General features: G+C 37.8%; 1 protein-coding gene across 3 annotated transcripts in view; it reads right to left on the bottom strand.

Moving 5' to 3' along the window:
* The window catches only part of OSBPL11 (oxysterol binding protein like 11), a 68,510-nt gene that overhangs the window by 11,435 nt on the left and 33,009 nt on the right, over positions 1 to 24,066 (bottom strand). For 2 of the 3 annotated variants that reach the window (XM_072984945.2, XM_072984933.2), the window contains exons 4-9: positions 21,502 to 21,602; positions 19,546 to 19,725; positions 15,449 to 15,650; positions 10,549 to 10,694; positions 5,546 to 5,686; positions 172 to 670 (exon numbers count right to left, since the gene is read on the bottom strand). In XM_072984945.2, the coding sequence (XP_072841046.2) occupies positions 172 to 670; positions 5,546 to 5,686; positions 10,549 to 10,694; positions 15,449 to 15,650; positions 19,546 to 19,725; positions 21,502 to 21,602 (1,269 nt within the window). The remainder of the gene's footprint in view (positions 1 to 171; positions 671 to 5,545; positions 5,687 to 10,548; positions 10,695 to 15,448; positions 15,651 to 19,545; positions 19,726 to 21,501; positions 21,603 to 24,066) is intronic. The other variant, XM_072984938.2, reaches the window with a different exon arrangement.

Here is a 24,066-nt window from a genome sequence, read left to right as displayed (position 1 = left end):
TTCAAAGTAACCTCTAGCATCAAACAAGCTTGCTTATTTCTGAGAAGAGTTTGAACAATTTTCAAGACATTGACACCATTTTATACAGGATGCTCATATTGATCAGTCTTGCATTTCTGATAAGTTCATTACAAAAATGTGAAGCAGTTAATTGGAACATTCTCCACTTACCTTCACCAACCATGGTCACGCCTATTGACATGCCTAAGAATTTACTTTTTGTCCAGACATGAGCATTAACACACATCTTCCTCTCTACACATTCAGCATAAAACCCTGAGACTGGAGGATGATGAGATACTTGTTCTGCTACAAATTTTACAGTGTAACAGTCTGGTGCTGCTTGGTCCTGTAGCTCTTCCGAGACAGTCCCTTGCTCAGAAAGGGAATGGGATGAAGAGTTACTATTTGTGTCAGATGGTATGTGGCTCTTTGCCATTTTCCACGAGCAGTGAAATGTTTCCCCTATTATCGGGTTGTACGGCTTTTTTGCGATCGCCCCTTTGCGGCCTTCATGAAAGGAAGTGAGGTAATACTCCACAAAGCGGATCATCCTCTCTTCTGGGCTTGTGCCATTTGAAATTGCAATGAAGAGATCTGGATGGGACATGAAGTCGGCATACATTTCCAACAAGGAGCGTTTCTCTAAAATAAAAGTGGGAAGAACCACCTGAAATAAAGACAGATCAGTGTGTTAATTCAATCACTGAATAAAGTGGGGGGAAACCCACCAACCGCAAGCCAAACAATGATGGGGAAAGTGTATAATACATTTTGGTTACAAAATGCATAGCTCTGGCACTGACAGGAAAAAGGTTTCTTGTAGAAGATAGTCATGCCACAAATGATGCAATTCGCCATTATTAATTTTTGATATTACTTCAATCATAACATGTGTACAAACCCAGAAGTTAACAAATGCACAGAATAAATCTTGTAAAATGAAGTACAGAATCTTCATCTTTATATTTTTAAACCTAGTTTTCATATATCTGTTACAACATTAGATTCACATTAACTAAAAACCGTATAGAGGAACAACCAGTAAGAGAGATAGAAAACCCACAAAACTTTCTCAGCAGCTAGTTACAAGAGCCCCCTGAAAAGACCAGTGGAACATTCACGATGTGCATGTATTGAAGCTAGCAGTGTAATTTTAAAGTATGGTTAAAGCAGTATGGAATATTGATTTATGTTGATATTTATGCTTAACATTCTATGACGATTAAATAATGCTGTATACTACACCAATGCTCCAATACTAGGAAAGGTTGTGAAGGCACAAGGGAAAGAGGAAGTGAGAGACAGACTGATCAAAAACCATAGCCTTCACTTTGCAAGAGCCAACAGACAGTTGATGATAGGATTTTCACAGGTCGCTAATTCATAAAGTCGCCAAAAACCAGAAGTGACTTGATGGCATATAACAACAGAAAACAATGCTCTGCTTTATACCTGTATCCTTCTTTTGAGCCTTCAAGAGCCTCAAGATGGGCAGTTGAGACTTTAGTATCAGAATGACTGGGACTACCAGAGATTATTTTCTGATATTAAAATCATCTCTTGTCTTCAGGCTCATTTCTAATGAATGATCCCCCCCCCCGTCAGCTTTCTTGTCCAACTTGCACCTGTACATAGTAACTGGAGCTACCATAATCTGAACAATCTTAATCTTGCCTGTCCACCCCAGCAGAACACTTCTATTTTTTTGTGTGTGGTTAACCTTGAAAAAATATTCAGCAACTCTGATTTCCTTATTGCCAACTTATGCATTTCTTCAGTAGTCGTTATTTTTGTCTTCTTAATCTTCAGCAATAATCAGGCTCTTGCACTTTCTTTAACCATCAGCAGTTACTTTTCTGTCAAGTAATGTGGTGTTATCTTTATACCTTAAATTACTGATATTTATCTCTTCAATGCTCCCTTTTTGTACAGTGGTGCCTCGCTAGACGATGATAATCCGTTCCACTGAAATCGCTGTTTAGCGAAATCATTGTCTAGCGAAAAGCATTTCCCCACTGGAATGCATAGAAACCTTTTTAATGCGTTCCAATGGGGAAGAATCGTCGTTGTCTAGTGAAGATCGGCCATAGGAAAGCCACTTTGCGAACTGCCAATCAGCTATTTAAATCTCTGTCTTGCGAAGCTTAGGTCCCGAAAACACCTGTTTTGCGAGCGTGGAGGGAGCTGTCAAAATCGTCATCTAGCGAAAATCGGTTTGCAAAGCAGGGACCAAACATTGTCCAGCGAAATTCCCCCATAGGAACCAGTGTTTTGCAAATCGCTGTAGTGACCGCAAAAAGTCAATGTCTAGCAAAAAAAACTGTCATGTGGGGTAACTGTCTAGCGAGGCACCACTGTATATGTTCTGCATATAAACTGAACTAGACAGAGAAATGCACACTTGTTCAACATTTCTGCCAATTGTTAATCATTCTGTTTCTTCACATTCTGTCCTAACAGTAACCTTTTGTCCAGAACCACACAGGACAATCTGTAGTTGTGACACATCCATTTTCTTTAGTGTAATTTGTAATGTTTTATGATCATTACAAATCAAAGGCTTTATTGCCATCTACAGAGCACAAAATGATTTTCTTCTGAAATTCTTCAGTATACTCAAGTAGATAGCATGTGTATGCAATATTATCTTTAGCTCCTCTTCATTTTTTGAATTCAGTTTCTGGCATTTCTTGCTCCACCATATATAGTAAAAACATTTACTGTAAAATGTTTCACATATTTTTGCTTCCATGGGAAATTAATGTATTAATGTAATGGTTCTCCTGCTACTGCAGTTTTTGATATCGTCTTCCTTTGGGACTAGAATACAAATTGGGCACGTGGGCCACTGTTCTGTCTTCCAGATTTGCATTCTTCTTAAAATGTTGATGTTTAATCTATATAGCTCTATTAGTATCCCATTTACTCATTGTGCTTTATCTTTTCCAACTACTTTGACTAAAGCTTTCACTTCACTTTCTAAATTTACAGTTTTCCTGAAAAGATTCTTCTTTGACATAATTTTAATCTTTTCCATACTGTGCACTGTTTCCAACTTCTGTACTTTATCCTGATGAGATAATATATTCCCGTGTTGATCTTTCAACATCCCCAATTTCAACTCAAATTTTCCTTGGATAGCTTGATTTTAAAGAGAGTGAATAATTCATTTGTTTATTTTTGTCCCCTTCTATTTTTTTGTAATGATTATTATAATGCTTATTATAATAATTATTGTAATGATTACTATAATGCCCATGTTCAAGGTGCTGAAAAGTTATATTTAAAATTCTGGCCCTATTTCTATTACCATTTACATTTTCTTATCTTTTCTAAATAATTAAGATATGTAAGGTACTTTGCCAATCCTTATTGAGGCTTTCAATTTCTTTTTTTTAAAGGAATAGACATTTTTGCATTCTTCCTTGATAAGTTCACTAATTCTGTACATTATCTTAACATTTTCCAGAAACCTTATTTCAACTATACTTTGATGTTTAAAAGACAGAAACCTTAAAAACAGTGTCCTACATGGCATATTCATGATTCACACTAGGGCTTAAAGAAGATGCTGCTGCAGAAAATTTTACCGGATGCTAACAATTTTTTTATACAACTTCAGTTTCCAATTGGTGCAATCGTATCTAAAGTTATTCTTCATTAATTCAGATGTACCGACTGAAAATGCTTGGCTGCAGTCACAGCAACTAGAAACTATGGTTTGTTGTTACAAAAATGAATTGCTAAACACCTTAGGCTAATATATTTACATTCTTTCTTTTTTCTTTTCACAATTTATAAGCATCCATTTATTTTGCAGTTTCCCATTCTGTTCAACATAAGGAAGACAAGGAATGTACAATCCACAGGCTTAACAAACTAGGATATCTAAGTAGGTTTGTTGTTTAGCACATCTAGACAAACTATAACTTCCCACATTTGACAAAGCAGGGAACTAGAATTTGCAACAAATCACAAGCAGAAGCTTTTACCTGAGAACTTATCTACAGAAGCTCATTTAAGAGTGGGCTAAAATGGACTAAATAGGATCAGATAAGGTCAGGTAGAGATCTAGTACTCCATTTGGCATGATCCTTGCATTCAAATGACATACGCACTTCAAGTGCCCCTCTGTGGTCTGCCTGCCTATTGAAAATAACAAAAATGAAACAAAAAATCCCCCCTTTTGCCCCTCTCCTCTCTTCCTGCTTCTGAGAGGAATTTTTGAAATAAAATGTATTTATTCTAAATGCTGCCATGGATTAGCAAAGCCATAATAAAGATTTTTTAAAAAAAATATTTTACTTCATCTGCCCCTTCATGGAGCAGAGGAAGTGTTTAATTTCCGAATATTGTGAAATGGCTAAACTGTCGTTTTAAGCCACTTAAGAATATGGGAAATTGAAAGAGGGAGGCAAATTGATAGCTGCTAGCTTGCTTTGGTTTCTTTCCAGCAATCACATGGGCTTGAAATGAACCAAAACAGAGTGATCCTTCCGTCACCATAAAAGTAGAAGCCTCTGATAGGAATCCAGAAAGGTGTGGTTAGGAATGCTCTAAGATGCTCTGCTTTGCTCCACCAATTGCACTGAGTGATTGTCAGAGAAAGGAACAAATCAGTCCATCTTTGCAGTGGACCAAGGTAAAAGTAAAGGTTCCCCTTGACAGTATGTCCAGTCGTGTTCGATTCTAGGGCGCGGTGCTCATCCCCATTTCCAAGCCATAGAGCCAGTGTTTGTCCGTAGACAATTTCCGTGGTCACGTGGCCAGCGCGACTAGACACAGAACGCTGTTACCTTCCCACTGTGGTGGTACCTATTTATCTACTCGCATCTTTACCTGCTTTGGAACTGCTAGGTCGGCAGGACCAAACAGTGGGACAAATGCCTGTCTGATAACACCCTCAGTAAGAGAGCATTCTCTGTCTTAGAACACAGAATAAGTACCTATATATTACAAACTGTAAAAAATACAAGTTACCGGTACTTCTAAGTTTTGAAAGACTAAAGATTACTACAATATAAGCATCAACTTAAACAAATTATTATGTAATGTAGATGCATTCCAAGACTGTAAGTATACTCTCTCCAGTGCATAATGTATAAAGCAAATGTATCTACTTACATATTTTCAGTTGCTAAACACAGAGTACTATTATCAGCTCTCTCTGCTGCCCCTGAACTCATATGAACTATTTTAATATAAAATCCAAGCAAAATGAAAGGTGGAAAAAATTATAAAACAATAAATACATTATATTTTGCATTCCTAAATGCTATAAAGTAGTTTAGGCTATCCTTATAAAAATAAAATGAAAAAATTATACATGCATAAACAATGAACTGTGTCCAAAAGTAAATCAAGAAGCTCATTATATGTTTTTAAAATTAGGAGGGAGGGTGTTGGTCTTTTCATGCTAGTATGATGGCTAAAATCAAGTTAATTAAGTTATCAAAACAACTCAGATGTGGTTAGCTCAAAGTCCACTTTACAGAAATATGTTCATCTTACTTTTAGAATAATTAAAATTTTGGTCACTTACTCTCGTTAAGTCCATGCCAAGTTTGAGCTGAGACAGGAGATGTAAGATAACACTACGTTGTTCTTCTACTGCTCCAAGGTCATCTTCTTTATTATCACATGTATCCTCTACCTCCTCATCTGGATTTATTTCCTCTGGTTCCTTGTGTAAATTCCAAAAACAAATGACACTTCAAATAACATCCAAGCTCTAATGTTACTGCCCCTGAAACATGTCAGTCAAATCACCCTCCTAAATTCCCACAGGTGATTGCTCAGTTTTCATATTAAGGGCATACCCTATCATGACCCATACTAATACACTAATTCCCAACTTCCTGTGGAAGATTATCTATCTTTTAAAGATGAGTTTTAATTCTAGTTTCTGTTTGAAATCAACAAACTCTTAGTAATAAAATGGACAGGAATTAAAATTTAGAGTATTCAATTTAAATCACTGTCAGTATATTTCAAAATTTGTGTCTTCAGTACTGATGCTACTGCTACTATAGAGATGTAAGGACTAGTGTTCAAAATTCTGGCCCTGTTTGCTAATGAAGAAATATTGATAATTTTTTCTTTTGCAGTGTTTAGCAGATTTTTCTCTTATCAAAAATTTATTAAAGCCTTAGTGTCCTCAAACAGACACCTATATTCTCAGGTTTTCCTGATATATGCCTTTATTTGATATGTTACTGGAAGGCCAGATAACTGACACATTTTAACATTCAATTTTAATTAACATTAGTGGAAAAATCTGCTTAACAGGTCAATACAACCATAGATTGTCCTGCTGAAACAGGAATCCAGTATTTACAGTACTTGTTGAGGGTCACTAAATTTGTAAAATATGTAAGGAAAATCCGCAGGGAGGAAATTATAAGACTCTCTTATAAAACAGAAAAGCACAAAGTGGAATATAAGCCACAATAAAAGTGCATGACTTCTATTATTCAGAACAATGACTTCACATTTTTAGAAGCTAGATGGTGATTTTGCAGACTGCTCTCAGCTTCTGCACTGGTGACATGCTTTTAATACCAACAGTGTGACAGTGCTGAAAGGAGAGCAGCTTTGTATCTCCTAAAAGTATCTGGCAGGAGTCAAAATGTAACAAGAAGTGTTTCTAGTTGAATAATTGACAAACAAATCGGCTATACATAGAAGATTTATCAACTGGGGGGGCAGGGGAAATTGATCACTTCCATGTATTCATTTATTAGAAGGTAACTGGATGGAATGGCTGGAAACAGGAAATGTCCAGAGGAAATGTCCCTCAGATAACGTTAGAGAACTGCTGACCACCAAATATAAATGAAGAACTTAGTAGGATTACCTAACTTGGCAGACTGAATAGTTTATTAACTCCTATGGCACCTGAGAAATGATATATTCAGTATTATGTTTCACCTTGCTTAATCTAGACTTAGAAGGGGCAGACTGAAAACAAAGATAGAGACAAGACAACAAACATTTGTGAGCAATATCCCAGCCATTATGATATCTATCACAAAAAGTGATTTGCCTTTTTAAAGAAAATCTGCTACTATTCCAAGGGAAGAACTAGCACAGACTCAAAACCAAAGACAACCAAACATATGTGACATCAGAGTTTCCCTTCATATTTCACAATACGTTGTCTGTAGTATTCACAGACATCTGTTCCAGTGTGAATGGATGTTCGCATTTACTGTCCATTGGTGCAATAATTCATATTATCTGCATGTCCTAGTAAAATGACTCTCAAAGCTACTTACAGGCACAGATACCAAACTCCGCTAGACTCTGAAACATGTACTGGTGCTTTTTGTTTCTATTCCCTATTTCCTCTAACACCCCCCCCCGCAACTTCCATGTTCAGATTCTGCCTCAAAGAAATATAAGAAGTTGTTTCATACTGACTGAGGCCCTTCAGACAATCTAGCATAGTATTTTCAACTCTTTTTGACAGCAGTTCACAGGACTTCATGCAGGACTTTTTCCCCCTAGTTCTCCTTAGGATTCAATGATGATATTCCCTCATTGTTTCTCATCCAAGCTTACGAACAACCCTGCTTAGTTTCCAAAATCAGGATGTGTTCAGGGTACTGATCACCATATTCAACTATGAAGAAATTTTCCTATAACTTAGCCATCCATCATATTTTGTTTTGATTTGTTCGGGTTTTTTTCAATATTCCTGACAATATTCCTGGCATACCTGCTCACGACAGACAGACCTATTCAAGCAAGTATTATGTAATACTGAAATATGCAGTCTGAAGTCAGAATAAATCAAAAGTTAATTTTTTACATGAAACTTCCAAAATGTGCACATTTCTTCCTGAGTTCTAAGGAAAAAACCTACACAAATACAAATGTGTAATACATTTAAACCAAACCAACACATCCATTCATGAACTGCTTAGTTTTTAGAAGCCTAGATCTGAATCTCTAAATTCAACAATTTTAATGTTTAACCAGGGTTGTCATTTCTTTCTTCTGATATGATTCTCATGCTTCACACATCTACTTGACAGGAATGTAGAATAAGATCCTTTTTGCAATGGGAACAACTGGTTTGCTTAATTTTTTAAGCAAAACCTAAGTGAAGTTCATACACATCTTCATAAATATTGTGGGAAAATGTTTGAACATTTTGAATAGAGGAGAAAATGAAATGAATTATTCATTCATCCAGACTCAGGGCTTTTGATGCATACACCTCAAAAATCTGGGTTTGGATTGTCGTGTCTTCACATTCAGAATAGAAAGAACTTGATGTTTTAAAAGTCTGAGAGATTTTAAAATTTGGGAGAAAGTAGAATTATCTGAAGACTGTAGGTTCCAAAAACACCCAACTGACTTCATCTGTCTCCTTACTACATTTCTGTACGTGCAAATGGATTGATAAAGCAGGCCGCATCTTGGCCATTTCACGTCAGGAACGGAAGCAGCTACAGTTTGGCACTCCTAGTTCTCTTACTTGACATTTGTCCTTGGCTGGCACATTCTAAGCACAACAGAGGCTTGCTGCATCTCTGCAGCATCGAACTATGGTGAAGACTCTGCACAGAACACACTCTCTGCTTTCAGAATGCTGCCACAGTACACATTGACACACTGCTATGAGTTTTGCTGCAGTGGTGGCTCATTCCAGCAATGATCACATGACACAGAGAGGGGGGGACACAGAAATTTGGACAGAGCAGTAGGGGGAGAGGAGAACTGATCTGGGTCCAGTGAAAATGACTCCTGCCTATTACTGATAATGCTGAGGCTGGACTTCATTTTAAGCCACTTAAAAGTTTCATCTTATTAAAGTAGTTCTACAGTACCTGCATTTTTATTTCTCTTGTTCTCTGACACTACCTGTTCATGGGCCATTATGCTCTAACGTTCAGCTGTATTCTCCTGTGTTATTCTCATCAGTTAGGAATGTTTGGGTGTGAAGGATCCTGCCTCACTGAAGGAGTGGTTGCGCATCAGGTTTCTTCAAGCATATTTCATATCATATCATATAAACCAACACAAGAAAAGACAAATAACACTGTGGCACCTTAACAACTATAGTAGCTAGGCTTTAAGGTGCTGGAACACTTTCATCTTTTTTTTCCTTTTCTTTTGTCTGCTATGCTTGCACAGACTAACACAGCTACTCCTTTGGAAACTACAACTACTATATCAAGCATATTTCAGTTACTTTTGCATGTGACCATAAAAGCTGACCCGTCCCATGAGCAATAGGGTGTGTAGGGAGGAGCATCCACACCCTAGACTATAGGATGGAAACAACTTGCAAGAAGAAAATGAAATCTATAAATAGCAGCCATCAGCAATCTGCAGGGCAAAACAAACAAACAAACAAACAAACAAGGCTTTTCTCTTGCACTGTCTCTTTGGATTGCTAATAGCTGTTGAGTGTTTAGTAATTAACCAAGATGCCTCAATGGTATTGCTCTACTGGGGGCTTCCCTGACATATACTCAGTCTTTTGTTTAGAAAAAACTGATTTGAGAATAAGCTACCGTGAAATTTCAGCTTTGGTTCCTAAATATTAAAACAGGAAGTTAGCACATTCTTAAAAGTGAGTGAGTGAGTTTGTGTGTGTGCAATAATGCACATATATAGTCTGATCATGCTGATAAAGTTATACTGCATTCTTCATTTTTTGTAAGAGAAAGAAACAAATACCTTTTCATGTTACAATATTCTATTTACTTTGATAAAAGTGCTCCTAAGAGTCACTCATATCAGAAACATAGTTGTGTCAAAAATCTATACCAATCTATATTTATAATCCCCATAATACTGTGATTATATTGTTTGCTTTAATATTGGTAGCTGCCATTGCTCCTCTTGAGGAGAAAGGTAAAGTATAAATAGTTTAAAGAAAAGCATAATACATGCTTTTCTAAACTTTTTACAATACCTTTTCAATTGTAATACTGTAAGTATATGAAGCCAACGAGATCTCCCAAGCTATTAATATTCTTAACATGCTGTCAAGTTTTAAAAATGCCATGTAAAACTATCCCATTTCCCTCTCTTAATTTATCCTGACAGATTCTGACACTAAACAAAGTTACTTTTAATCTTGGATTAGGAGTCAGGAGCGATTGAGCTAAAGAAAACTGCACTGAGAAATATCATGCAATTGACATGGTGTCTATATTTGTGCTGATGAGAAAGCTTGAAACATGGAAAAACATTTTCTAAAGGCTTTTCACTATTTAACCTATTAATCTGTAACTATTTTAAATCAGATTAATCAATTTATTTAATCGGTACTTTTTATTAACACTTGCTTTTCCACATGTTTCCTGCCCCATTTATTAGTGGCACCAAAAATCTGCTAAAAGACAGAAAACAATACCCTGGCACTGTGGTATTTCCTCTGTTTAAGCCCCACTTCATATCCAGAAACTATTAGTGTTTTAATCTTTCAAAAATACAGTTGCCCTTTCAAAATACTGATCAATCCCTTTTTTGAAATAAAGAGGAAAGAAACCAAACCACACAACAGAGGCCTTCATGTTATCTTACCCTGATTAGCTGAAAGGAACCTGAATCGGACTGCTCTTCTTTGACAGATGACGGCTTGTTCTGATCTGCTGAGAAATTCTGACCTGCTCCATTTTTGAAGTGGTTTGGCACGGAGACTTTTGGTTCCAACCAACTGATAGCAGTTCCTGCAGCAAAAGAGTTTTTACGCTGAAACTTGCTCATGTTCTAGGAGTGTTTTTGTCTTTTTTTAAAAAAGGTTATTGTCATTAGACAGCTTTCCCCCCCTCCCACTAAAAAAAAGAAACCAAACTTGCTCAGCAACAACAAAATTAAAGGTAGGTGCAGGAGAACACCACCTTCTCTGATCATTAGAATGAGGCCTGTGATTGGGTAGTGATGACACACACAACTTGCGCTGGAGAAGAAGGAGACAGAGTTATGAAAGGTGTAATTGGACACCAGATAAAGAACCCAATAAGACCGGCCTGCTACATAATCCCTTTGGACAGGCTGCTGCACCAACATTCTAGCAACGCAATGGAAGAAAAACGATTCCAAGCTGCATCTGACTTCCGAGAAGCGAGGTGAAAACTAAGCATTCATTTTGACAGTGCTTTTTGGTGGGTGCATGGGTGGAAATGTTAGCTTTTCCACAGTTAAGGCAGTGGTGTGCTTGGTTAAACAAAGTGCTTGAAAATAAAAGCTGCAACATTTGGAAAACCATCACCCGTTCATTTAATGATTCTGGTGTCTCCAGTTACCCCTTTGCTAATCTATCAGAATGGATACAATTCCTCATCAATAATGAAAATGTTCCACTCTGTTCTCAAAAGCTAGTGTATGGAGACTCTAATAAAACCCCATTAAAAGGAACACACATTGTACATAAGCTTGAATAAAGGAACAGTCACCTGGGACATAAACATTACTGGTATCTTGGCATCTTCTGCTTAGAGTGTTGGATTCTTAGCGTAGGCATTAGGCTGTACAATAATCTTGGGGAAATCAGCTAACAACAGCTATCTGAGTTGATTGAACGTACCTCTCATTCATACACAAGCTCAGAGCATTAGGGACATATGCATGTTCTTCTTATGCTGCGTATCAAGTGCATTTCATTTTATTGCACAATGATTACTGCTCAGTAGGAGCCAAACACTGGTTTAAATTCTTTCTATTTGCACAAAACCAAACATACAAGAACAAAAAAGAGAAAAGCCTAGGCAGAATAAGGAATTATATGAAAAAAATATGAACATTCAAGTACCCCTCCCCAGCAAATACAAATTAAATGAAACTGTATCTGAAGAAATGCTTCACATGAAGACGAGCAACAGTAGAGAGATAGGTACACGCAAATTTTATGATGCCAAAGTTGGAAGTCTCTTTCTGGTGGAGCTTATAGTTGGGGAAGAGGGAAGCCCTTTCTCAATGACAACAACAACAAAAAAAACCCTGCAAAACACACAAATGCCATAATTTTCAAGCTAATAGGAATTAAGGTTTTTGTTTTGTTTTTTTCACTCTAGACCCAATAAGGATTGGAAAAGCTTAGCACCATCTATCTCTATTCCAGGTGGCGTTCTTAAAAAAAAAAGCTTCATATTTTTGTGACAGAATCATAACTTGAAACAAGCACATTAGGGAAAGACAAAAGAAAAACTAAGAATAAAGAAGACAAAAACATTGTTGCACCTTGAAGACTGACTGCTACATTTTAAGTCCACTTCTTCAGACATGAAAGCTTACATTAAAATATAGCAGTTAGTCCTTAAGGTGCCACAATGTTTATGTCTTTTTTATTTGTCTTTTGTTTTTGCCTAATATGCTAGCACAGTCTAACACAGATACCTCTTCTAAAACTTAAAATAAGCAGTGCATCCCAACCACATCCACCACTAAGGATGTAACACACTTACATAGGTTATACGCCATGCAAGGCTGACAATGTCATCATCAGCAACATTTTTTCCAGAAATTAAACATTTCCAATTTTTTCCCTTGACTGTCTGTTCCTGTTCTCATACTCATTGTCAGGAAACTGTTATGGGCCATGGGACAGGAGGGGGAAGTCTTCAATTACTAAAAATTATTGTTGCCCATAAAATCATCCCAGTGGCAGCTGGGATTTAGACTTTGCCTTCCATCCTGCAGCTCCCAAAGGCTTCATGACAACAACAGACATTGAACAAGAGACTCAGAACTTTTGGAGAGAAATCACAAATGTTTTAGATTTTAAAAAAATCTTCATTGTTGATTACATCATCAGCCTTACATGGCATAAGGTAACAGGATTTCAGTCAGTACCTTGAGACGATACCTCAGTAATTTCGGGAACAGGTCCCATGTAGACAGTGAAATGCAGACCACATCATAATGTAGGCAAAAGCATAACCAGAACAGTGTGATCCATTTTTTAAAAAGCGCTTCAGGAGCCCCTGAATTCATAAGGTTGTATAGTGCTTTGTCTCCCTCATTATTTTCTTTTCCTATCAACTGCTGAGTGATAGCTTAGAAACAGGAAATGGCATGCCCTGTCATACACTGCCTTCACACTGCTCCTTTCACCTATTATTAGTTTTATTCATATGCCGCATTTCTCCCAACAAGGGACCCAAAGTGGCTCACAACATTAAAATTCACACAATTAAAAACACAGTAAGTTAAATATTAAAAGACAAATTAAACAATATATGGATTAAGATAAAATTAAAAGATTAAAACATAAAAACATGAAAAGATTAAAATTATCTGCTAAAATTGGGCTCAGGGATTCAGTTATAACTGTTAAAAGCCTGCCTGAATTGATGGGTCATTTTTTGAAAGGATAACAGGGAAGGGGCCATCCTGATCTCCCAAGGGAGAGCATTCCATAGCCTGGGAGCTGCCACAGAGAAGGCCCTCTTCCCGTGTCCCCTTCAGCTGTGCTTGTGCTGGCAATGCGACCGAAAGGAGGGTCTCCTCTTGCTGAGCTTAATCACTGAGAAGGTGTATATAGGGAGATATGGTCCTTCAGGTAACCTGGACCTAAACTATAAAGGGCTTTATAGGTAATGCCCAGCACTAGGTAGCTCAAAGACTAGGACAGCACCCATATTTTGCCAAATACATAAGAAAACTCTCACAAGTTTCAGGGTGTGATTAGAGAGTGAGGGAAATGTAAATTAACTCATATTCTATCACTGTGTGAAGTCACACCAGGGCATTCTGTTCCCCTCAATTTAAGTGGCCACACAAGCAGAACAGAAAAAAAAATCCTTCTGACTACAGTTCTATTTGAAGCACCGGTAGGTGGCACAGTTTAAAAGAATTGCCTTAAAAAGGCTTTCCATACTCAATGACTATTTCCTCATCTTGTCTTGCCCACTGGATAGTTTGTTGAGCTGTAAACAAACAAACGGGAAAGGCAGGGTAAAATATTTTAATTAATAAAAAAATTTTTTAAAAAGAAAGTGTCCTGGTAGAGAGTTGAGTGCTGCCACTGTTTGTGTGTGTGCACACACACACACACGCTCTCCTGGTCCTCACACTCATGGGCACGAGGCAAGGATGAAGGTGGTTTGCCAAAGAATCATTTTGTTTGCGTATGTGCTTGGTTGGTCTTTCCCTTCTGCACTGGAGAAAGCAAAAGGATCCAACTTTTCAAAAGTAGGAGGGCCTCTGGTGGGGAGGAAAAACAACAATCAGGTGTAGGAGTCTAGGCTGAATTTTTTTCTGCGCCATGGCGATCTAGTGCTAAACCAGTATATCAATGCAATGACACTGTTTTAAACTCATTTATTTTAAAAAAATCTGACACACTTGGATAGATCACAGGAGCAAGTCTTCCTGCAATCCCTAAACATTGTGGCCCAACTGCCTATTGTGATCACAACAGACACAAACACACATATAGCACAATCATTTTGCAGTACGCAGGGAAAAGTCCTTTCAAATTATTCTGGCTTGAAAAAAGCAAAAGCCGCCAGCATGAAAGAAAAAAACTTAATGTCAGGAGCAAAAAGGGCTGGTCTTTATGTCAAGTGATCAGTAGAAAGAAAAACCAAATTCATCCATTTTATACTTAGGGCAAGTCACACAGTATTTAATCATGTAGTTATAGCCTCAGGCTGCTGAAATATCATGTGGTGCAATGGACCCACAAGCACTTTTCTTTTAAACCCTGCAGTATACTATAGCATGAGCTTCCTCACACAAGCCTTTCTTGAAGTCAGAAAAACAACCTAGAGAAAACAAATAATCAAATCCAAGTGAAATATATTGTTTTGTCTCCTCTGTGTTTGGAAGCCTAATTGCATTTCAGTAAGGTGAATACAGAGGTTCCCCTTGACATTTAGTCCAGTCGTGTCTGATTCTAGGGCATGGTACTTATCCCCGTTTCCAAGCCGTAGAGCTAGTGTTTGTCCATAGACAGTTTCCGTGGTCACTTGGCCAGCGCGACTAGACATGGAACACCGTTACCTTCCCACTGTGGTGGTACCTATTTATCTACTCACATTTTTAAATGCTTTCGAACTGCTAGGTTGGCAGGAACTTGGACAAGCAACGGGAGTTCACTCCATCGCCTGGATTCAATTTTACGACTGCTGGTCTTCTGGCCTTGCAGCACAGAGGCTTCTGCGGTTTAACCCACAGCGCCACCACATCCCTCCCATTTCAGCAAACCAACCTCAAATGGTAATGGTTTCATATAATGCACTTCTCCAAGGGATGAACCAGCTCTCTTAGTATATCCAGATCATCACACAAGTCACAGCTATCCAAGGCACAGTCCTTATGAAAAGTATTATTCATCTGCAATTGGCTACAAATCCCTTTATTTCATAATTCTGATTTCACCCTAAACATAGTATTTCCACAGCTGTTCACAACGGCTCATTGAATTATCTGCTTCTATTTTTAGTTGTATTAGAAGGAAAGAAAACAAAGCAAATCTCACCAGCTGGTAAGGGCCCCTTTTGTTGTGATGCATGTTGTAGCTGGAGAATGTGGAAACAATCATTTAAGCAATTCATTGTTGCCATGGAGGTTGCCTTGAGCATCAAAAGGTCTTGGTCCAAGGAAGAAAGATGACCAGAGGCTGGAAGGCATTCTATGCTTCTTACCAAGTCTCTCTGTTGTCCCTCAGCTTGATACATCTTCTACAAACATATAAGACATTAAAAAATAAGAATTTTGATACCTTAAATTATGCTTCAGCTGATATTAACTAAAATTCCATTCTACTCAAATGCAAAATGAGCATTATCTATTTATCGAAAATTACAATGCTGTGAACTTTTCAAGAACTCAAGTTATACAGAATGTTGAATGAAACAGCATTGCGATTACAGCATGACTGTTGGATGAGCCTTCTGCTTAGGAAAGCTAGATTTGTGTATTTTCTTGTGCCTAGTAATGCAACCCGTAACTCATTTGTTAGTGGTCGGTTACACAATTTCACTTACATATGCACAAATCACCAACAGGATTGTACACCAACAAGTGCACAAACTCTTATTCTAATAGAAGAAATAACATATTGTTCTTTTAGCTGTCCCTCTCTCTAAGAGGAGGGCATGCTATGGAAATAGAGAAGGCATTTTTTTCTCTCAAAAATCATTAATCAAGTAAAGTTTTCTCTTTCAAGCACAAAAATACAGCAATATAGATATGTAACACTGTAAAAAAAAAAGAATAATTTGTTTTACTATCAATCAAAATCCAACGTAAATGCATTATATCAGTGTCAACGTTCCCTCCAAGTTTCGGTCCCACTGCGCAGGAGCCTTGTTCTGTGTGTGAGGGGGTGGGTGGGGCTTCCTTTGAAATGGGAAATAAACAAACTGGCTGCCTGTATGCAACCCCAACGGAGCTCTGGGCAAGCGCAAGTGTGCAGCTTAGAGGGAACATTGATCATTGTTATCCTTGAATATTTAGAAGGAGGATACTCTCTCACACATTGGAAAAATAAAGACAGGACATACACATCAATCCTCTACAAGAAGCAGGAACCCACACTATGGTAATCAAATATTAGAATTACCAAACCTTGCATCACCCGAGAACAATTATTCGAGAATGTACTAATTTAGTGTACCACTTGTGGTACTTACATACCTTGATTTTGAGAGGTCACTTTGGCTAGTTCTTAAGTACAGTGGTGCCTCGCTTAACGGGTGCCCCGTTTAACAATGAATCCGCATAGCGATTAAGTTTTCGCGATCGCAAAAGCAGTCGCATTGCAATGATTTAGATGGGAAAAAATTGCTTTGCGATGATCAGTAAGCTGTTTCGCTTACCGATTTTCGCGTAGCGATGCTTTTCCAACAGCTGATTGGCGGTTCCAAAATGGCTGCCGGGTAAAAAATGGCCACCCACTGTGTTCTCGCGCCCATTCCTCGCTTACCGGGCAGCGAAAATGGCAGCCTTATTGAGGATTTTCGCTTAACGGTCAGTTTTTTGCCCATAGGAACACATTGAAGGAGTTTCAATGCATTCCTATGGGCCTTTTTGTTTCGCATAGCAACGAATCCGTATAGCGACAATTTTGGCTGCACGGATTATCGTCGCTATGCGGGGCACCACTGTACTTTTAATTGCCACATCACAGACTAACTGCTCCTGGGTAACGAAAGACACTTTGGTGATGAAAAATGATTTTGTGCAAACCTAATATTTCCTAACTTCTTAAGTTCCAGTTAAGGAATTATGGCCACTTAGTTTTACTTCTTTATCCCATGTGGATTCTCTACTCATTTCCCTCTTTGGAACTACTTAAATCAGCATTTCATCTGCAATGAGATAAATACTAACCATAGTTCACTTCCTACCAGGATCTGGGATAGGCTTGTAACTATAAATGGAAACTCTGATACAACTGCTAACTATGGTTAGTATTCACTGAGGGCACATGTAAGAGTGCACACTTGCTGCTGAAAAAAAAATGGCTGGCAATTTCAATAGGAAAAAGAGGAGGAGGAAAGAAAAGCCTGTTGGCACAAGGAGAAAGGAAGAAGAATAGGAAGACTACATGGGAATGAGTGGCAGACTTTTATCAACTAAGCTTAGGAAATTGAGAAATATTGTGTATACTTAAGTTTTAGCCCTACTCATTCTTTACTGCCAGCTATAATGAAAAAAAGAATTTGGTATGAAGACTGACATAATTTCTATCCCTCCAATTTATACTATTCATATTATTATACATATGACTCTTCTATATAAAACTTGAATCTTTCTTAAAATGTATACATTAAAACACCTGTTTCTCATAACAAGGCTGACATGCAAAAAGGATACTTCCATAGTCTGCTCTAATTAGCAAATTAGTCACTCAAGAGGTACTGCAAAACGACACTTATCTTGTGTAAAATGATACTACAAGATGTAAAAAAGATTCAGGTCATCTGAAGGTTGGTATACAGAGTTTTGTCAGGTTTCTGAAACAAGTCGGATTTCTTGGGGTGTCATACTACAACTCAAGTAGTACTCAAAATTATTATAAATATTAAGATATCAGCAGCAAGAGTTTTATATTATGTTAATAAAATAATTGTCACTGTTATCTCTGCATTTAAGTCTCCTTTAACTCCATGTGTACACTATAGGTATTTCATATTCCAGCTAACACTCAATTGAACTAATGAAGAGGAATGCAGTTCACAAAAACTTTGCTGTAACAAATATGGTTTGGCTTTAATATGGCATAAAATTAATTACTTTTTTAGCATTATCTTGCTAAATATTTGCTATATATTAAGATAAACTCAAAATAAAAAGCAGTAAGAACAATAACCAGAACAAGACTGAAGAAGCTACTTGGATGAGTAGTAAAATGTTTCAATCTAACAAGAGAGACGTCCAGTTGCCATGACTCAACTTCTAGATAACCACACGTGGATGACTGAGAACCTTCACAGATAAACAAGAACCATGTGAGATCTGGACCATAAAGAAAGATAACCACCGAATAATAGATGCTTTTGAATTGTGGTGCTGGAAGAGACTCTTGAGAGTCCCCTGGACTGCAAGGAGAACAAACCTATCCATTTTGAAGGAAATTAACCCTGAGTGCTCACTGGAAGGACAGATCCTGAAGCTGAGGCTCCAATACTTTGGCCATCTCATGAGAAGAGTAGACTCCCTGGAAAAGACCCTGATGTTAGGAAAGTGTGAAGGCAAGAGGAGAAGGGGATGACAGAGGATGAGATGGTTGGACAGTGTCATGGAAGCTACCAACATGAATTTGACCCAGCTACCAGGAGGTAGTGGAAGACAGGAGGGCCTGATGTCCATGGGGTCACGAAGAGTCGGACATGACTTAATGACTAAACAACAAAATGTATGTACTCAAGAAAACTCTGTGGATAAACATACTACTATCAAGATACAGCTTTAGCATGCAAGCAGGGCAAGAACGTCAAATCAATAAAGCAAGAAAACAAGAAACTATACTTTAATGTTTTAGCTCCAGGAAGTACTCCATTCCAAAATGTAAATGTGGCAGGCTGCAGCTCTTTATCATATTAATGCAAATTAAATACAGATGCCTATAGTCAGCAATGAACATTAAAAAATGACAACTGAGGGTGGCTTTAATTATGGATTTCTAGAAAAAATGTTCTATCAGAAATTATTCTATGCCCTTAGGGCATTTTTTTACCATACCTGCCCCCCCCCAATATTACCCTTTTTTGCTCAGAAAGTCCTCTAGGCATATGGGGAGCAATACTGCCATGTTTTGAGCCTCCACCACATTCTTGAAGCCCTCATATCCCTCCACATTTAATTTTTAAAAAATGGGGAGAACTAGAGAATACAAAAGGGCTTTTTCAGTTAAAACCTCCCATTTTAAAAATGTTTAATCTGTTTTTCAGTTTGTAGAAACTCACTCTAGCAACCTTTACAAAATAAACAAGTATTCAAATTAGCCCCTTTGCTGGAAAATCTGAAAATGGCCTGGGGCCCACTGAGGTCCCCCATCTCTGGTGCAGGGAATCTTTCGTTTCTGAAAAGCAAATATTCAAAGAGTGGTAACGATTGGTTTATACTAACCTCCCGGACATCAATTAAGTGATCTGGCTGCAGAATGGGAATTCTCTTCCCAGTTGGCAACTTGTGATGGCTTACGTTAAAAAAGGAAGCTGCATTTTGGCTGGGCCTTCTCTGTACACCAGGGGAGCCACTTCCTTGAGATGCAAGAGAGAAGCTGCGAGATTTCAGAGGGGGATTGTTCTGGTGAACAAACATACATATTAGGGAATACTTGAAACTATTTGTAAGTCTCCACCCTTCTAATGCACATACTATTACACATACTATGATCATACGCAACCAGATTTTTTTGAAAAATCATAAAACATGCTGATTTATTAATATTCTCAGCCATTGACCAGACATTAATCGTTGATCACTCCACAAAACCGGCATCCATTAGAGTTGCTTGCCCTCTCCTTCACCATATAAAAGGGAACACAGGTTTCCTTTTCTAGTAGTAAAGACTGGATGGCTCCAGAATGGCTCTACAGGCAAGAAGTGGGGCTAAACACAAAACCCAGAGGGAGTTAAAAAAAACAACAACCCTGAACTTTAAAAAAAACCCCACAAAACCATAGGGTTTTTAAAATATGTATATGTTCTGACAAAAAGCACACCAGCCCATATTTTTCATTTTCCCCTGATAGCTGGCTAGGGATGATGCACCATGCCAGCTTCCATTTTCTATTATTAGCTGAGACAGAACACATTAAGCCAGTTTTCAAAACATGACATCTACGAGATGTGGTGTACCAAAGAACAATGTATATGTTGTCTCCATTTATTTTATACATTTAGTAGAAACTCTACCCTTGAGGGATTCTGAGAATGACATACACATTAAAATCCACATTAAAGGCACACATGGGGGGGGTCATGGGGCCACCCAAGCTATCCTTACATTTGCACTTGCCTTTTGCATGTTTGATAGCTGTATGAAGAGGCCACATGCCCATGCTAACAGGTCCTCCACATGAAAGCAAATATTGACTGCCCCAGGATTTATCATCATCACATTATGTTGCTACACAGCCAGATGTCAGTATGCACAGATGGCCCTTTTGTGGCTCCTGAATGTTCAGGCAACAAATGTGAACGTGGAGCTGGTCTCTGTGGACTTTTCTAACCCCCTGCGTAGGTCTTTAATGTATGAGGAAACTGGAATCATCTTCCAATTGAGCACTGTACTCCGTAAGTTTGATGGGGAGGCCAAAACAAATTGCATGTACTGTACTAGATTTGTCTTTTCTCCCATATGTACAAAAACAAATAGACTCGCAATCTAATACTAAGCACCATTATTCTGAAGTAAGTCCCACTCTACTGAACAAAATTTATTCTCAGTTGTCCAGGATTGCGACCTCCTAAATGGCATTTGTAAACAAAAAGGACTCATGACCCTCAAAATCCAGTTAGAAAATTAGAGACACCTGATTCAGATGATTGGTATCTTAGGTAAAAAAGGCAAGATGTAAGAAGACTTCAGGGCTATATGCAGCTATTTTTTTGAAATTTCTCTCTTCACAAGAGCTAAAATAATCCAACAAATATTTCATTAACACAGACTTCCCATTTAATCGGAAGTATGAAGCTATTACTAGCATCAGAACACATCAAGATAGCATGATATAGTACTGTAGTCAATTCTGACTCTAACCATAGTTTTCTGATTTGGGAGAAAAGACTTCCTGATTTGTTTTTTACTTACATGAAGAGAAAAGTAAAGTGAGTGTGTGCATATCTGAGAATCAGTCTTAACTTATTACAGTTAAAATACTGACCATCTGAACAAAGACAGGATTTCCAGAAGTCTGTAAAGTTGTACTGTATTACTCGCTTACCACTGGGGTCTAGCAGCTTATATATAGTCTCTACATTTGTGACATTCTGTTTCAAGATAAAGCCAAACATGCACAACTCTAAAACATAAAATATCTGATGGATATTTTAAACAAATGTTACTGCAGAACTTACAGTATGTGTTACAGACAATACCTTTCCAATTGCTTCAGTATGGTGTTGTGCACATATCTGAAGCCGACTGACCCAATGCTGCCGTTCTTTAGCATCAGTAGCTGGATTTTAAAAAGAAAGAAAGAAAGGAGAAGAACATTCAGAAGGCACATAGGGGAAAAATGCAAATATTGATTTCAACTTGAGTTTGTTTAGGAAGCTTCATTTCCAACAAAGAAAAAAACAGGACATAAAAACTGTGGCACAGCCTATAGCATCTATTTCTCTCTCTTTGGATAACAGGATCTTGTCCCAATGAATACCAAATTTCCACTATCGTTGCAATAATTCTATATCATAGGATATTTGTCCATAATATGCTTTTGCATGCTGCCAGAAATCACAGGATAAATAAAAAACTTGATTTTTTTTGCAAGAGCGATCAGCAACAAACACTGAAGTAACAATTGCTTCAGCACTCTAATGAAGCTCAATTGAATAAGCAAGATTTTAAAAAGTGTGCCGTGTGACTTGAATACATTTTTGTGACTGCATAGGGTTAAATGTTCTTCATACTCTTCCTACACATAAAAATGATTTTGAAAATGAACATCTGCATCCATTTTTTAAAGGCCTAGATAGGAAACCATGAGACATCTCCCCAGAACTGCAGAAGAATTGAGGTTCCACACATTCAAATATAGCCACAACAACCTGACCCTCAAAATAAGAAAACAATATAGATAGAAACTGCCAAAAATGTTTTTTTTCTTAATGCAAAACAGAAATGAAGGAAGTCACTGTATAGATGTCAGCGAACACTAACAAAGAAAAGGTACCAAAAAAGCTGGTTTGGAAAAAGAGCCTGAACCTAGCATTTTCTCTTCAAAGACAGAAGTGTTCTTTCATCCTGTAAGAGGCTTCTGATCCTACAGGACATTCCCCCCCCAAGTCCCCTCAAATCCAATTCTAAGGTATGCCTAGACCAGGAAGGAATCTGGCACTCGAAAGGGGATAGGAGGAAATAAACCGAGAAAACATTTCTTTATACTAAGAAACAGAGAGAGAGAGAGCTGTGAGTCAAGTTGGAACTGATTTATAGGGCTAATGTTGTCCCTATCTTCAAAAAGGGCAAAAAAGAGGAAGCTGGGAACTACAGGTCAGTCAGCCTGACATCAATCCCAGGCAAAATTCTGGAACAGATTGTAAAGCGGTCATTGTGCAAGCACCTAGAAAACAATGCAGTAATAACTAGAAGCCAACACAGATTTGTCAAGAGCAAATTCTCCCAAACTGATTTGATCTCATTTTTTTATCAGGTCACCTCCCTGATAGACAGAGGGAATCCAGTAGACATAGTATATCTTGACTTCAGCAAAGCTTCTGACAAAGTGCCCCATGATATCTTGATTAGCAAGCTAACTAGGTGTGAGATGGATAGATCAAGTGTCAGGCGGATACACAATTGGCTACAGAATCGTACTCAAAGGGTGATGATTAATGGGTCCTTCTCTAACTGGGAGGAGGTCACAAATGAATTCCTTTCAACCAAACAGCTGTAAAGAAATCTATATTAAAATTATTTCTCCAATTAGACATAAAGCAATAGAAGGAAAGACCCTCTCAGTTCATTAAGATACTAATTTTCATTCTTAGATTCTACTGACTATGCTCTGACACTCAAATGAAACCAAACTCTCATGCTTATTCCTCCTTAAAAAGGAATGTAAGACACAGAGGACACCACTATTTAGAAGAAGCCAAGAAGCATCACTATACGCCCTGGGATTAAAACTGGACTAATTTCATACCAACAATATTGAGAAATATGAAGCCAGCTCAAGGTGAGCCATGGAGATCCAGTTTTTCAAAGCATACATTCCCTGAGACTTTGTTCAATACATATGTAGGTATCAGCAATATAGTCAAGTTTTTGAGAACTGGGCATTTTAAAACAGCATGAAATCAAACTATCCGTAAACACAAAAAAAGTCCGGATAATTACACTTGTGCAAATACATTTAAAGTAACAGTCTTATTGGGGAAAAACTGGGATAACATATTTTAGTCTGCTAGATGTCCTCTGCACCTTTAATAAACTGTCAAACTTGAACAAACACCAATTTTTTCTCCAATTCACTATACAGTACAGCCTTGGGGGGGCGGGGGGGGGGAAGAGAATCTCAAAACCTCAGACCTGCCCACAAGTTGCATCTCTACAAATTTATTCAGTGAGACATGTTAGATAGTATGAGATTACTACAGTATTCCCACACAAAGCTATTTTGGTGAAAATAAAAATTCCAAACTAAATTCTGATTTTGAAATAAAACTATTAACTAGACAATTTATAATCAATGATTTAAAGATTATGTCAAGGACTAGGCTTTGTTTTGTTTTTAATAAGAGCCTCACAACAATTTCTCCATGAAGGCATTCCAAAAGGACTGTGGTTTAAATTTACACAAAATGCTCTTTTATGTATTTAGTGAATTCTGTCCAGACCATGCATTAGCCAACCTAGTAAAAGAAGAGGAGACTTCTTTTCTCTTAGCAATCACAGATCTGCTGAGTTTCACAGGTATT

This window comes from Pogona vitticeps, chromosome 1 (genome assembly GCF_051106095.1).
Source record: "Pogona vitticeps strain Pit_001003342236 chromosome 1, PviZW2.1, whole genome shotgun sequence".
NCBI lineage: Eukaryota > Metazoa > Chordata > Lepidosauria > Squamata > Agamidae > Pogona > Pogona vitticeps.
Note: the sequence above shows the minus strand (reverse complement) of the source record. Positions and strands in the feature narration are given on the sequence as shown.